This window comes from Coregonus clupeaformis, chromosome 34 (assembly GCF_020615455.1).
Source record: "Coregonus clupeaformis isolate EN_2021a chromosome 34, ASM2061545v1, whole genome shotgun sequence".
NCBI lineage: Eukaryota > Metazoa > Chordata > Actinopteri > Salmoniformes > Salmonidae > Coregonus > Coregonus clupeaformis.
This window is the reverse complement of record NC_059225.1, coordinates 13,490,546-13,506,903: the sequence shown is the minus strand read 5'-3', so window position 1 is coordinate 13,506,903 and position 16,358 is coordinate 13,490,546. Positions and strand designations below refer to the sequence as shown.

The 16,358-nt window shown below is 48.2% G+C and overlaps 1 protein-coding gene across 7 annotated transcripts in view; it reads left to right on the top strand.

Annotated features, from left to right (window-relative positions):
- Positions 1-16,358, top strand: part of atp8a2 (ATPase phospholipid transporting 8A2) — a 61,948-nt gene that overhangs the window by 17,074 nt on the left and 28,516 nt on the right. For all 7 annotated transcript variants that reach the window (XM_041861745.2, XM_041861749.1, XM_041861747.1 and 4 more), the window contains 21 exons: positions 1,476-1,575; positions 1,812-1,910; positions 2,121-2,166; positions 2,345-2,385; positions 4,878-4,951; positions 5,277-5,346; positions 5,497-5,624; positions 5,700-5,811; positions 7,436-7,604; positions 7,715-7,842; positions 7,930-8,007; positions 8,101-8,234; positions 8,375-8,450; positions 8,548-8,653; positions 8,817-8,899; positions 8,988-9,037; positions 9,112-9,181; positions 9,291-9,375; positions 12,870-13,009; positions 14,608-14,746; positions 15,301-15,365. In XM_041861745.2, coding sequence (XP_041717679.1) covers positions 1,476-1,575; positions 1,812-1,910; positions 2,121-2,166; positions 2,345-2,385; positions 4,878-4,951; positions 5,277-5,346; positions 5,497-5,624; positions 5,700-5,811; positions 7,436-7,604; positions 7,715-7,842; positions 7,930-8,007; positions 8,101-8,234; positions 8,375-8,450; positions 8,548-8,653; positions 8,817-8,899; positions 8,988-9,037; positions 9,112-9,181; positions 9,291-9,375; positions 12,870-13,009; positions 14,608-14,746; positions 15,301-15,365 — 1,993 coding nt within the window. The remainder of the gene's footprint in view (positions 1-1,475; positions 1,576-1,811; positions 1,911-2,120; positions 2,167-2,344; positions 2,386-4,877; positions 4,952-5,276; positions 5,347-5,496; positions 5,625-5,699; positions 5,812-7,435; positions 7,605-7,714; positions 7,843-7,929; positions 8,008-8,100; positions 8,235-8,374; positions 8,451-8,547; positions 8,654-8,816; positions 8,900-8,987; positions 9,038-9,111; positions 9,182-9,290; positions 9,376-12,869; positions 13,010-14,607; positions 14,747-15,300; positions 15,366-16,358) is intronic.

Genomic DNA, 16,358 nt, shown 5'->3' with positions numbered 1-16,358 from the left:
TATACTGTAATTATCTCAATATACTGTAATTATCACAACCATAAGCTGCCCTAATACTATTAGAGAATTACCATCACAGCAACTACATGACCACATTATCAATTCAAACAGCATTTCCTGTCAACACAGCGAACACACCATTGTAGCAACCAGCTAGTTTATGACATGTCTCTGTGCATGTCTGATATAATATATCTGTTAGATTAGATAAAAGCAGCTTTATCTGGTGGATCAGATGTATGATATCCGACACTCTTAAGGTGTGTGTGTGTATCCGGTTCAGCAGCTGCTGTTCCTGTACATCTGGTATTTGATGTCCTGGTCTTAGAGTGTGTGGCTTTGGGCTCGTCTCCAAGGAGATTCTGACGTGATGGAGGATTTAGATACTCTCAAACACAGACACAGTAAGACACACGCACCAACACAATCACATACACACCAACACATAAGCACACGCTTGAGTTAGCTATATTGGCCAGGATAAAGACAGACCCTGAACTGAAGGCTGATAGTTATTTTAGTCTCTTATAGCTGCTGGCTATTATCAAGGCTAATCAATGCTGTTGTCTGATCAATACAGGTGATTGACTGACACGTTTTGCCTAGTTAGGAGGTTTGGTCTAAATATAATGCTTTGAACAGTGAGGTTCGGTTCATTTGCGGGGATGTGAAGGTGTGCAGCCCATAATAGATCCTTTTATGTTTTCTTGCCCGAGCATGTTTACATCTAATTGTGTAGTCTCTAATGGGGTTTCAAGTGCATCGATAATCAGCTATCGGTGGAGACATCTGGGATTTTTGGAGAAGGGATTGAAGAAGAGATTTACACTCTAGTGACTACCTCTGTTTTACCCTGGAGACCACAGAGGTGGTTTCTGCTAAGGAAAATCAAACTCTCTATTTTTGTCTTTTTCAATCAGATATACAGAGCCCAAGGGGGATTACTCTTTTGGTGTGCTGATATAGTACCCAATACAATCACATCCACTTTAGCCGACATATCCATAGCGGTTGTTTTTGCGATGTCGGAGGTGGAACCACATTAGAGCTGTCAGATCCACAAGCAGCCCCGTGCGGTAGGCTATTGCGGACACTGCCGTTGGATGAACTGAGTCGCGTTAGTAATAATTCCATGCAGCCTCTACACCTCAATTAGGCTGGTATAAATCTTTATTATTTTGTTGAATTATAATTATATTAGTGTCATTATTTAGATCTGCTATACAGCCTACACCTTCTCGTTCTGAACTTCTAACACGAGTGGGAGGGGTGTGTGATTACGTGACAACAACACGAGCAACAGCTCACCGATTGGAAAGCTCTTAATGCAGTTCCACCTCCAACACTGCCAAAACACCAGCTATGCGAGTGTTGGCTATTGCCGGTTAACGCTTGATCTGATTGAATCCCGGCCTTATTGTGTTTCATTACCATGGTGACTTCCCTGTATCCTTCCTCCTCCACGTTCTCCTCAGTACCACTAAGTACGGGGTGCTTACCTTCCTGCCTCGTTTCCTGTACGAGCAGATCCGCCGCGCCGCCAACGCCTTCTTCCTCTTCATCGCCCTAATGCAGGTAGGCCACGCCCACAACGCACAGAGTACAATTGGTTTACTCTGGAGGGCGCAACGTTATAGGACATTCACATAGAAATGTGTTGTCTAGATAAGATACGATTCTCTGTCGTGTAGAACTATGAAATGAATCAGCTCTATTCATTACATTTCTATCTGTAACCTGCACTGACAACCTGACTGTGTCTAACCACACCCTCAGCATTTCCTCAACATTGTCTGTGTTCTTCCTGTCAGCAAATCCCTGATGTGTCTCCTACGGGTCGCTACACCACCCTGGTACCACTCATCTTCATCCTCACTGTGGCCGGGATCAAAGAGATCATAGAGGACTATGTAAGTAGGACAGACAGCTCACAGCTCAACAGTCACAGCTCAGCTCAGCTCCCCCGCTGTGGAACAACACCCTGCAGAGTTTCTGAATCTCACCCTCTGTTCCAAAACAATTTTTTAGCCAGCGAAGTGGCGTTCTTGTGCGCTTTAATGTGAAAGAAAGAGAGAGGGAGACTCATAAGGAACTAACACACCCTCTCTGTCTCTTTACAGCAAAGACACAAGGCAGATAACACAGTCAACAATAAAAAGACCACAGGTATTGGACGATTGTGTGTTTGCATATGCATGAGTGTGTGCCCTTGTCAGTCAGTTTTATTTGCCTTTTACTTGGATGAGTGAATAACTAGTTTAAGGGAATAGACCATTGTGCTTTAGAAAGGATCAACAGTATATGAAGTGTATAGGCTAACGGCTCTGTTGTCATTGTGTCTCAGTTCTGAGGAATGGAGCCTGGCAGACCATCATATGGAAACAGGTAACATTACCCTCATCCTCTTCTCTCAACAGCCTGTCTGACTAGTGGTTACAGATGGAGCCCAGAGTCTTTTGCATACCACCCGACCTGAACGGGAAAAACTCAGAACTCAAGTTGCAGCCTATAACTAGGGCCCAGAGTCTTTCCTGATCAGGTTATCTATGGAAGGAAAACTCATGGCCCTAGTTATAAAGACTGCATGACACATTATTTACCTCTCCAGAATGTTCTCTGGCGTCTTTCTCCACATTGTTTAATATCCTCTGTATCTAGTGTCCTTGCTGTGACTGAGGGAAGCGTCAGATAAAAACATCCACTGTAAAGCTACTTGCTGCTCACTGTCACTTTCTCTCTCCCTCCACCATCTCTCTCTCCCTCCACCATCCCTCGCTCTCCCTCCACCATCCCTCGCTCTCCCTCCACCATCCCTCGCTCTCCCTCCACCATCCCTCGCTCTCCCTCCACCATCCCTCGCTCTCCCTCCACCATCCCTCGCTCTCCCTCCACCATCCCCTGCTCTCCCTCCACCATCCCCTGCTCTCCCTCCACCATCCCCTGCTCTCCCTCCACCATCTCGCTCTCCCTCCACCATCCCCTGCTCTCCCTCCACCATCTCGCTCTCCCTCCACCATCCCTCGCTCTCCCTCCACCATCCCGCTCTCCCTCCACCATCCCCTGCTCTCCCTCCACCATCCCCTGCTCTCCCTCCACCATCCCTCGCTCTCCCTCCACCATCCCGCTCTCCCTCCACCATCCCTCGCTCTCCCTCCACCATCCCTCGCTCTCCCTCCACCATCCTCACTCTCCCTCCACCATCCCTCGCTCTCCCTCCACCATCCCTCGCTCTCCCTCCACCATCCCGCTCTCCCTCCACCATCCCCTGCTCTCCCTCCACCATCTCGCTCTCCCTCCACCATCTCGCTCTCCCTCCTCCATCTCGCTCTCCCTCCACCATCTCGCTCTCCCTCCACCATCTCGCTCTCCCTCCACCATCTCCCGCTCTCCCTCCATCTCTCTCTCCCTCCCTCCCTCCACCATCCTTCCCTCCCTCCACCATCCCCTGCTCTCCCTCCACCATCTCACTCTCCCTCCACCATCTCGCGCTCTCCCTCCACCATCTCGCTCTCTCCCTCCACCATCCTGCTCTCCCTCCCTCCCTCCACCCTCTCTCTCCCTCCACCATCTTGCTCTCCCTCCACCATCTCCCTCTCTCCCTCCACCATCTCCCCCTCTCCCTCCACCATCTCGCTCTCTCCCTCCACCATCTCGCTCTCTCCCTCCACCATCTCGCTCTCTCCCTCCACCATCTCGCTCTCTCCCTCCACCATCTCGCTCTCTCCCTCCACCATCTCGCTCTCTCCCTCCACCATCTCGCGCTCTCTCCCTCCACCATCTCGCGCTCTCTCCCTCCACCATTTCTCTCTCCCTCCACCATCTCTCTCTCTCCCTCCACCATATCTCTCTCTCTCCCTCCACCATATCTCTCTCTCCCTCCACCATATCTCTCTCTCCCTCCACCATCTCGCTCTCTCCCTCCACCATCTCGCTCTCTCCCTCCACCATCTCGCTCTCCCTCCCTCCACCCTCTATCTCGCCCTCCACCATCTCGCTCTCTCCCTCCACCATCTCGCTCTCTCCCTCCACCATCCCTCTCTCTCCCTCCACCATCCCTCTCTCCCTCCACCATCTCTCTCTCTCCCTCCACCATCTCGCTCTCTCCCTCCACCATCTCGCTCTCTCCCTCCACCATCTCGCTCTCTCCCTCCACCATCTCTCTCTCTCTCCCTCCACCATCTCTCTCTCTCCCTCCACCATATCTCTCTCTCTCTCCCTCCACCATATCTCTCTCTCTCCCTCCACCATATCTCTCTCTCTCCCTCCACCATATCTCTCTCTCTCCCTCCACCATATCTCTCTCTCTCCCTCCACCAATCTCTCTCTCCCTCCACCATATCTCTCTCTCTCCCTCCACCATATCTCTCTCTCTCCCTCCACCATATCGTCTCTCTCTCCCTCCACCATCTCGCTCTCTCCCTCCACCATCCCGCTCTCCCTCCCTCCACCCTCTCTCTCTCCCTCCACCCTCTCTCTCTCCCTCCACCATCTCGCTCTCCCTCCACCATCTTGCTCTCCCTCCACCATCTCGCCCTCTCCCTCCACCATCTCGCCCTCTCCCTCCACCATCTCGCTCTCTCCCTCCACCATCTCGCTCTCTCCCTCCACCATCTCGCTCTCTCCCTCCACCATCTCGCTCTCTCCCTCCACCATTTCGCTCTCTCCCTCCACCATCTCGCTCTCTCCCTCACCATCTCGCTCTCTCTCCCTCACCATCTCTCTCTCTCCCTCCACCATATATATCTCTCTCTCCCTCCACCACCTCTCTCTCTCCCTCCACCATCTCTCTCTATTCTCCTGCTTCACATTCTCTTTGCCCCCCCCACGTGTTCTCATTCTCTCCTCCTGCTGTTGCATTGCTGCGTCCTGGCCACAAGGTGGCAGTAGGAGACATAGTGAAGGTGACCAATGGGCAGCATCTTCCAGCTGACATGGTCATAGTGTCCTCCAGGTTGGTTTGCGGTGACGTTGTGTGATGTCATCATTATGTTTGATCAGGGCTGTTCAATTCCGGTCCTGGAGGGCCAAAACACTTCTGGTTTTTGTTTCTACCTGGTAGTTAATTGCACTCAACTGGTGTCCCAGGTCTGAATTAGTCCCTTATTAGAAGGAGATGATGAAAACCAGAAGTGTTTGGGTCCTCCAGGACCAGGATTGAACAGCCCTGTGTTTGATAAATGTTTAAATATTTTCTATTTGACTGTTGCATAGATGAACGTGGAAGTGAATGTTCTAAGGAATGTTGTGGTAATGTTGGACTCCATCCCTCTCCACAGTGAGCCTCAGGCCATGTGTTACACTGAGACCTCCAACCTGGACGGAGAAACCAACCTGAAAATCAGACAGGTAAGACGTGTATGTGTGTGTGTTAGGAATGACCCTAAAGATGTGGGTATGTTATCCGCATCCGGAGGAGCTGATGATGGGACTGTGTATGTGTGTGAGTTAGTGTGTACCTGCTCTAACTGTGTGTGTGTGTGTGTGTGTGTTTTTCAGGGTCTCACTCACACAGCTGGTCTCCAGTCTCTGGAGGAGCTAATGGGTCTCTCTGGCCGTCTGGAGTGTGAAGAGCCCAACGGACACCTGTACGACTTCACTGGGACCTTACGCCTGGACAACCAAAAGTACTGAACACACACCTAACATAGAATTAGATCATTTTGAACCTCCACCTGATTGTCACTGTTCTCTCTCTCCAGTGCGGCTCCTCTTGGTCCTGACCAGGTGCTACTGAGAGGTGCCCAGCTCAGGAACACGCAATGGGTTGTGGGAATTATAGTCTACACTGGACATGACTCCAAACTGATGCAGGTGAGCCATTTCAAGCCTTTATTGTGATCCAAACTTAACTTGAACCATAGTCTTGAATCAAGCAACTCTTACCCCTACAAAGCAGTAGAGCTTGGTGTTCCTTCTCCACTGCATTTTGGGTGTTTTGTAAACGTCCCTTTTTCAGGACCCTGTCTTTCAAAGATAATTCGTAAAAATCAAAATAACTTCACAGATTTTCATTGTAAAGGGTTTAAACACTGTTTCCCATGCTTGTTCAATTAACCATAAACAATTAATGAACATGCACCTGTGGAACGGTCGTTAAGTCACTAACAGCTTACAGACGGTAGGCAATTAAGGTCACAGTTATTAAAACTTAAGACACTAAAGAGGCCTTTCTACTGACTCTGAAAAACCCCAAAAGAAAGATGCCCAGGGTCCCTGCTCATCTGTGTGAACGTGCCTTAGGCAAGCTGCAAGGAGGCATGTGGACTGCAGATGTGGCCAGGGCAATAGATTGCAATGTCCGTACTGTGAGACGCCTAAGACAGCGCTACAGGGAGACAGGACGGACAGCTAATCGTCCTCGCAGTGGCAGACCACGTGTAACAACACCTGCACAGGATCGGTACATCCGAACATCACACCTGCGGGACAGGTACAGGATGGCAACAACAACTGCCCGAGTTACACCAGAACGCACAATCCCTCCATCAGTGTTCAGACTGTCCGCAATAGGCTGAGAGCGGCTGGACTGAGGGCTTGTAGGCCTGTTGTAAGGCAGGTCCTCACCAGACATCACCGGCAACAACGTCGCCTATGGGCACAAACCCACCGTCGCTACCAGACAGGACTAGCAAAAAGTGCTCTTCACTGATGAGTCGCGGTTTTGTCTCACCAGGGGTGATGGTCGGATTCGCGTTTATCGTCGAAGGAATGAGAGTTACACCGAGGCCTGTACTCTGGAGCAGGATCGAGGTGGAGGGTCCGTCATGGTCTGGGGCGGTGTGTCACAGCATCATCGGACTGATCTTGTTGTCATTTTAGGCAATCTCAACACTGTGCGTTACAGGGAAGACATCCTCCTCCCTCATGTGGTACCCTTTCTGCAGGCTCATCCTGACATGACCCTCCAGCATGACAATGCCACCAGCCAAACTGCTCGTTCTGTGTGTGATTTCCTGCAAGACAGGAATGTCAGTGTTCTGCCATGGCCAGCGAAGAGCCCGGATCTCAATCCCATTGAACACGTCTGGGACCTGTTGGATCGGAGGGTGAGGGCTAGGGCCATTCCCCCCAGAAATGTCCTGGAACTTGCAGGTGCCTTGGTGGAAGAGTGGGGTAACATCTCACAGCAATAACTGGCACATCTGGTGCAGTCCACGAGGAGGAGATGCACTGCAGTACTTAATGCAGTCGGTGGCCACACCAGATACTGACTGTTACTTTTGTTATTTTGACCCCCACTTTGTTCAGGGACACATTATTCAATTTCTGTTAGTCACGTCTGTGGAATTTGTTCAGTTTATGTCTCAGTTGTTGAATCTTGTTATGTTCATACAAATATTTAAAATAAACGCAGTTGACAGTGAGAGGATGTTTCTTTTTTTTGCTGAGTAGTTCCACATGAAGGATGTAATAATGTGTTGATTGTTCCTTCCAGAACTCGACCAAGGCCCCTCTGAAGCGTTCTAACGTGGAGCGGGTGACCAACGTCCAGATCCTGGTGCTGTTCTGCATCCTCCTGGTGATGGCGCTAGTGAGCTCAATAGGAGCCTCCATCTGGAACCAACAACACACTGAGGAGGCCTGCTGGTACCTGTCACGCGCAGGTGAGAATACACAGACACACACACACACACACACACGCCCGTTATTCATTCTCTACTCTTCCATATAAGCTCTTGACCGTGTGTGTGTGTGTGTGTGTGTGTGTCTACAGGTGACATTTCTACTAACTTCTGGTATAACCTGCTGACGTTCATCATCCTCTACAACAACCTCATCCCCATCAGCCTGCTGGTCACTCTGGAGGTGGTCAAGTTCACACAGGCACTCTTCATCAACTGGGTACAGATGGACACACGTGTGTGTTTTAGAGTATTTAACTCTGTTTAGAGGTGTGTCATGTAACCTCTCTCTGTATTTGGTGGTCAGGATGAGGAGATGTACTACCCGGAGACAGACACACCCGCCATGGCTCGAACATCTAATCTCAACGAAGAACTGGGCCAGGTGAGGATGGATTCCACCGATCTGTTCACATCAGGTCTCAACCAATCAGAGTTGAATTATGTTGTGTACTGATATCCTTTATCTCTCTCCCAGGTGAAGTATCTGTTTTCTGATAAGACAGGAACTCTCACCTGTAACGTCATGCACTTCAAGAAGTGTACCATCGCTGGAATCACATATGGGCACTTCCCTGACCTAGATGTTGATCGTTCTATGGAGGACTTCAGGTCAGTGACCCCCTCTTCTTCACCTTTGGCTGTGCTATGACCTACTATCTATACTACAAAGACCCCATTACCCTTTTCTTTGTTGTATATAATAAGTAGTGTTGGTAGTGTTTAATTCTGTCCGTCTCCTTCTCTCTCAGTCCCCTGCCGTGCAGCAGTCATAACTCCACAGAGTTTGATGACCCCACTCTCATCCAGAACATTGAGAAGAACCATGTAGGTGTTCCCCTGAGCTCCTGAGTTCTTCTCTAATGATAATTCTTATACTGAATGAGAATGACACTAGGCCGTGTATATCTCTCTCCCCCCCCAGCCGACCTCTGCCCAAATCTGTGAGTTTCTGACGATGATGGCGGTGTGTCACACGGTGGTCCCAGAGAGAGAGGAGGACCAACTTATCTACCAGGCCTCCTCGCCAGGTAGACAGCCTATCACTAAACGGCTTATACACCTTAGAGCCAATCATAACTCAGCTACTAGACAATAGGACCAATCACATCCTAGCTACTACACCTTAGAGCCAATCACAACTCAAAACTTACTAATATGTGCAATGCATGTTTTTGTTTTTTCTTTCCTCAGATGAAGGAGCTCTGGTGAAAGGAGCCAAAGGTCTGGGCTTCGTTTTCACAGCAAGAACTCCTGGCTCAGTTATCATTGAAGCAGTAAGTGTGGGTTTGAGAGACCATTTGAAGAAAGGTAAATACTCATCCTCTTGTGTTTTCATTCTTGGTATTTGTTTGTGTCTTTCAGAGGGGGAAGGAGAAGAGCTTTGAGTTGCTGAATGTGCTGGAGTTTTCAAGGTAAATAAAATGACACACACACTTATTCACGACACACACATTCACAGACACTTAACAGTCTCTCATTTCTACAGTAACCGTAAGCGCATGTCTGTAGTGGTCCGAACCCCCGATGGTAAACTGCGTCTTTACTGCAAGGGAGCAGTGAGTATACCCCCAGTCATTGAATGCACAACAGTTTATTCCCATAGTGTCTTTGCGCATAATGATGATGAAACGCCGCATGTTGATGATGTCATGGCGTTTGTTTCAGGATAATGTGATCTTTGAGCGTCTCACTGATGCGTCTCAGTACAAAGAGCTGACCATCGCACATCTGGAACAGTTCGCCACCGAGGGTACGGCCTTTCTCTTTTTATATGTCCTGGTCTTGGTCATATATTTTCCTCCCATCTTTTTCCTATTTACCATATTTTTCTCTGCCAGATACATTTTTCCCTTTTACTTGATCTACATTATTACTGCTTAATTCAGGGATGGGCAACTTTGATGGGGGGTAGGGGCCGCAAAAATCAGAACTCATCATGAGGGGCCACAGTGGCTCGCGGGTCTGCTACCCACAGCCATACCCACATGCAGTCCGAACCGGCATTAGCCTTTTGGGGGCCCTCACCTTGCGAGCAAAACATTTTAGCAGCTCCCCTTTTGACAGCGGAGAAAATACAAACATTTTAGAGTAGGGCTGACCCCATTTAGTCGACTGGTCGATTGTTTGGTCGATAGGCTGTTGGTCGACCAAGATTGTTTTAGTAGTGCAATGGCAAATGTATAAAAAACATGTGTGGCACACGAGACACCTGGCTGACCGAGACACCTGGCTGACTCACGCCTGTCTGAGTGGACTAATCCATTGCGGAGGCCTCTGGGATGACACCTGTATCACCAGTAGTACATTTACCCTTAATTACCATCATTTATCATCTACAATGTTTGTTTGGTTACGGTAATTTCTGTTAATTCATTCAATATATTATTATTATTATTACAGTCTTGTCGTTGTAGGAGTGGACGCGTTGTTTGCAGAGTGCACAACCTACAGTGGGGAAAAAAAGTATTTAGTCAGCCACCAATTGTGCAAGTTCTCCCACTTAAAAAGATGAGAGAGGCCTGTAATTTTCATCATAGGTACACGTCAACTATGACAGACAAATTGAGAGAAAAAAAATCCAGAAAATCACATTGTAGGATTTTTTATGAATTTATTTGCAAATTATGGTGGAAAATAAGTATTTGGTCACCTACAAACAAGCAAGATTTCTGGCTCTCACAGACCTGTAACTTCTTCTTTAAGAGGCTCCTCTGTCCTCCACTCGTTACCTGTATTAATGGCACCTGTTTGAACTTGTTTTCAGTATAAAAGACACCTGTCCACAACCTCAAACAGTCACACTCCAAACTCCACTATGGCCAAGACCAAAGAGCTGTCAAAGGACACCAGAAACAAAATTGTAGACCTGCACCAGGCTGGGAAGACTGAATCTGCAATAGGTAAGCAGCTTGGTTTGAAGAAATCAACTGTGGGAGCAATTATTAGGAAATGGAAGACATACAAGACCACTGATAATCTCCCTCGATCTGGGGCTCCACGCAAGATCTCACCCCGTGGGGTCAAAATGATCACAAGAACGGTGAGCAAAAATCCCAGAACCACACGGGGGGACCTAGTGAATGACCTGCAGAGTGCTGGGACCAAAGTAACAAAGCCTACCATCAGTAACACACTACGCCGTCAGGGACTCAAATCCTGCAGTGCCAGACGTGTCCCCCTGCTTAAGCCAGTACATGTACAGGCCCGTCTGAAGTTTGCTATAGTGCATTTGGATGATCCAGAAGAGGATTGGGAGAATGTCATATGGTCAGATGAAACCAAAATATAACTTTTTGGTAAAAACTCAACTCGTCGTGTTTGGAGGACAAAGAATGCTGAGTTGCATCCAAAGAACACCATACCTACTGTGAAGCATGGGGGTGGAAACATCATGCTTTGGGGCTGTTTTTCTGCAAAGGGACCAGGACGACTGATCCGTGTAAAGGAAAGAATGAATGGGGCCATGTATCGTGAGATTTTGAGTGAAAACCTCCTTCCATCAGCAAGGGCATTGAAGATGAAACGTGTCTGGGTCTTTCAGCATGACAATGATCCCAAACACACCGCCCGGGCAACGGAAGGAGTGGCTTCGTAAGAAGCATTTCAAGGTCCTGGAGTGGCCTAGCCAGTCTCCAGATCTCAACCCCATAGAAAATCTTTGGAGGGAGTTGAAAGTCCGTGTTGCCCAGCGACAGCCCCAAAACATCACTGCTCTAGAGGAGATCTGCATGGAGGAATGGGCCAAAATACCAGCAACAGTGTGTGAAAACCTTGTGAAGACTTACAGAAAACGTTTGACCTGTGTCATTGCCAACAAAGGGTATATAACAAAGTATTGAGAAACTTTTGTTATTGACCAAATACTTATTTTCCACCATAATTTGCAAATAAATTCATAAAAAATCCTACAATGTGATTTTCTGGAGAAAAAAAATCAAATTTTGTCTGTCATAGTTGACGTGTACCTATGATGAAAATTACAGGCCTCTCATCTTTTTAAGTGGGAGAACTTGCACAATTTGGTGGCTGACTAAATACTTTTTTCCCCCCACTGTATATATGTGTGTGTGTGTGTGTGTGTGTGTGTGTGTGTGTGTGTGTGTGTGTGTGTGGGGGTGTGGGGTTGTGTGTGTGTGTGTGTGTGTGTGTGTGTGTGTGTGTGTGTGTGTGTGTGTGTGTGTGTGTGTGTGTGTGTGTGTGTGTGTGTGTGTGTATGTATAAAACATGGGGGATTGGAAGTGATGCAGACAATTACATTGATGGAAGTTACAATCTATCTGCAATATTAAGCTGCTCTACCCCCCCCCCCCCCAAAAAAAAGTGAATAGTTGATACAATGTTTCAAGTTCCTTGCAGACAGGCCATGCATAACCAATGTGATTTGTAGGATATTTATTTTTATCAGGATATTTTCTACCTGCGGGCTGCAATGTTTTTATTTGTTGGCTTCATGTAGGCTATTTTTACATATTGGCAATGGCAATAGAATGGAAAAGGTTGTCGACAGCTGTTGTAGCCTATTACCGACAACTTCAGGAGCATAATGGCAGAATCTGCGAAGGCCAGCAGCAGCGGGAGGAGGGAGGAGGGACGGCTCTGGAACAGGTTTTTCTTCTTCTGGTTAGGCTATATTGGTCTCTGGCTCCCTCTTTAGTAATTTGTGTGTCTTCATTTTTAATCGCAGTGCTTAAAGCATCAGACAAGCTCAGTAGCCTACATATAGTTGATTTTATTTAAACATAGGATGTGTCTATGTATGGAAAAATACACGTTGGTCGAAAGGTTGGTCGAAAGAACAGACTGCTCTCGGTCGACCAGCATAGTTTTTAGTCAGAGACAGCCCTATTTTAGAGTTAAATTCCTGCGAGTTTTAATTTCCTGCAATTCTACTAATTTTGCCATGGGGTGGAGAGAAATGTTTGAGAGTGACTAACAAAATTAATGGGGCCCCCCCCAGGTCTGTAATTCGACCATGATTACCACAAGTTTAGATAGCTGGCTAGACTAACTTACAAAGCAAAACAAAAATTGCTGACATGGGCTAATTGAGTGACTGTCAGTGATTGACATAAGAGAAAAACTGCTGATGTACAACCAAATTTCAAAATGGCACCTTTTGTATTCTACTATTCTAACTCTCAACAGTAAATTGAGACCCTGGCTGAGTTCCAAAAATGTAGCCTACAAAAGGGGGGCCAGTTGCCCATCCCTGACTTGATTCATACATGACCCTGTCCCCCACAGGTCTGCGGACTCTGTGTTTTGCCTATGTTGATCTGGAAGAGGGGGTGTACCAGGAGTGGCTGAAGGAGTACACCCGGATTAGCACTATCATTAAAGACCGGGCCCAGAAACTAGAGGACTGCTACGAACTACTGGAGAAGGTAAGGGTTAAGGTTGGGGCTAGTGGTTAGCATTGCATTTCTAGTTCGATACTGTAAAGCCATACCTCTGTACTCTCTAGCGTGGCAAGATAGTGATCACCTCTCACCCCGCCCCCTTCAGTCAGTGTGTTGCTTGGCTGGTGGGTTGGTAAGATAGTGATGACCTCTCACCCCGTCCCCTTCAGTCAGTGTGTTGCTGGGCTGGTGGGTTGGTAAGATAGTGATGACCTCTCACCCCATCCCCTTCAGTCAGTGTGTTGCTGGGCTGGTGGGTTGGTAAGATAGTGATGACCTCTCACCCCGTCCCCTTCAGTCAGTGTGTTGGTGGGTTGGTAAGATAGTGATGACCTCTCACCCCATCCCCTTCAGTCAGTGTGTTGCTGGGCTGGTGGGTTGGTAAGAGAGTGATGACCTCTCACCCCATCCCCTTCAGTCAGTGTGTTGCTTGGCTGGTGGGTTGGTAAGATAGTGATGACCTCTCACCCTGTCCCCTTCAGTCAGTGTGTTGCTGGGCTGGTGGGTTGGTAAGATAGTGATGACTTCATCTTCAGTGTAGTCCCTTCAGTAATGTGTTGCTGGGCTGGTGGGTTGGTAAGAGAGTGATGACCGCTACCGTCCCCTTCAGTAGTGTGTTGCTGGGCTGGTGGGTTGGTAAGATAGTGATGACCTCTCATACATGTGTTGCTGCTTGGTGGAGAGTGATGACCTCTCACCCCATCCCCTTCAGTCAATGTGTTGCTGGGCTGGTGGGTTATTTGTCCTGCAGAGGGCAGAGTGGTCCCACTGATCCACTGTAGCGGATATAATGACCTCTCAGTACTGAAGAGGCAGTGTGTGCTAACCTCAGTCAGTCACTCCCCTAAGCTGTACAGACAGAGGACAGCTCTAGTATACATCTGGACATGATGATGCCTGTGGTCATTAAGAGACTGGACATGGCAGCTGTTGGCAGAAAATGTATTCTGAGTGTGAGTATATTAAGACTGGCCATTAGGCTGGAACATGGACACCAGTGCTTTCTTTGTTTGGCTATTTCTCAGGTAGTACTCCAATAAAGAGAGGGGTTTTGAAAGACGGCCCAGAGTCGAGGAGAGGGAAGGTGATGGGATAAAAGAGAGAGGTAGACTGGAAGACCACAGGGATAATTACCCTCACCAGACTGCCAAGAGCCCCGTAAAACTGGAGTCCACAACACTGCACCGTTACCAACTGGGGGGAGTGTGTGTGTACACATGAGCATGCATGTGTGCGCATCTCTAATGAGTGTATTTGCGTGTTTTAATAGAGTTAAAAATAAATGTTTGGGAAACAGTAACAGACTTTCCCTATGCTGCTGCTTGATCCACATACAGAGTTTTAACATGATGCACACCTCTTCTTACCCTGTCGTATGCTGCTGCTGCCAGCCTGTCTCTCCAACTTGGTTGTAGCTTCTAAGATTTCCTCACAACACATTGAACCACCAAACTCCTCAAAGTTGTATTTTGTCCAGAAAGGCATTTTCTGAATGTATTTGTCTCTCTCTTAGTCTATACCCACCCATTCTGTCATCAATTCTCTCTGTCTGTCTGTCTGTCTCTGTCTCTCTCTCTCTGTAGGACCTGTTGTTGTTGGGGGCCACAGCTATAGAGGACCGTCTCCAGGCGGGGGTCCCTGAGACCATCGCTACACTGATGAAGGCCGACATCAAGATCTGGGTCCTCACTGGAGACAAACAGGAGACCGCCATCAACATAGGTGAGATGGAGGGAGAGTGTGAGATGGAGGGAGAGTGTGAGATGGAGGGAGAGTGTGAGATGGAGGGAGAGTGTGAGATGGAGGGAGAGTGTGAGATGGAGGGAGAGTGTGAGATGGAGGGAGAGTGTGAGATGGAGGGAGAGTGTGAGATGGAGGGAGAGTGTGAGATGGAGGGAGAGTGTGTGAGATGGAGGGAGAGTGAGGGAGAGGGAGGGAGAGTGAGGGAGATGGAGGGAGATGGTGTGAGATGGAGGGAGATGGTGTGAGATGGAGGGAGATGGTGTGAGATGGAGGGAGAGTGTGAGATGGAGGGAGAGTGTGAGATGGAGGGAGAGTGGGAGAGTGTGAGATGGTGGGAGATGGAGGGAGAGTGTGAGATGGTGTGAGATGGAGGGAGAGTGTGAGATGGAGGGAGATGGTGTGAGATGGAGGGAGAGCATGAGATGGAGGGAGAGCGTGAGATGGAGGGAGAGCGTGAGATGGAGGGAGAGTGAGATGGCGTTTACTTGATGTGTGTTTCTATGCTGTAGCTGAGATTGTATTCTCTGTCTTAGGTTACTCCTGTCGTCTAGTGTCCCACGGCATGTCCCTCATCATCGTCAATGAGGACTCACTGGATGTGAGTACATCTGTTCTTCTTCTTGCCTTACCAATTCCTCCTCTACCATCCATCCATCCACCTCTTCCTTTCCCTCCTCCTCTTCTCCTCCTCCTCATCTTATCCTTACTCCTCCTGCTCCTTCTCCTCCCCTTGTGTGGGGCGGGGGGGACTGTGTGTGTGTCTTTAAGGTGGGTTCTATAGTGTTACCGTGGGAACCAGGGTGTAGCAGAGCAAAGATTGGAGGGTGTGTTTCTTTGTCTGCGCACAGGTGGAGGTAATTAAGCTGTCTGGTGTTTTCCTGGAGAAAGATCTTTCCCTCCTCTCATCCCTCTGTGTGTCTCTCACTCACACACACACACACACACACACACACGTCTCTCTCACTCACTCACACACACACATCTCACTCACTCACACTCACTCACTCACACACACACACACACACACACACACTGAGGGCTTCTTCAGCACTGCAGACACACAAGCGTTGCAGACACACTGGGTTGGCATAGTCATTCTTTATTACATATCTGTGATCATTATTGAGTGTGTGTGTGCAGACCCCAGTGTAGTGTCAGTTGGAGACATTCTGTAGAACACAGTCAAATTCTACAGATTACATTTCAACCTTAGGCTTGTTAAATTGTGTGTCATTCTAAGTGGTTGTATAACTGTCATTTGAGAACGGCTCATAATGAACACACTCCGTCTCAGTCTGCTAGATTTAGTGGAGTTAATTTGTCTGTGAGACAGATAGTCTGCAGATAGCAGGCAGGGTTACAGCCTGTAAACTCCATTGTGTCTCAGAATGTGTGTATGAAGAGGAATGTGTACTGATGGACTGTGTTGGGATAGACAGAGAGATCAGGGTTACCATACGGAGAGGACGGACAGAGTGCCAAAGAAGATTGTGTTCATTGTAACTGTTTACCTCAGGGTGTGTTCACTGTAACTGTTTACCTCAGGATGTTCACTGTAACTGTTTAGCTCAGGATGTGTTCACTGTAACTG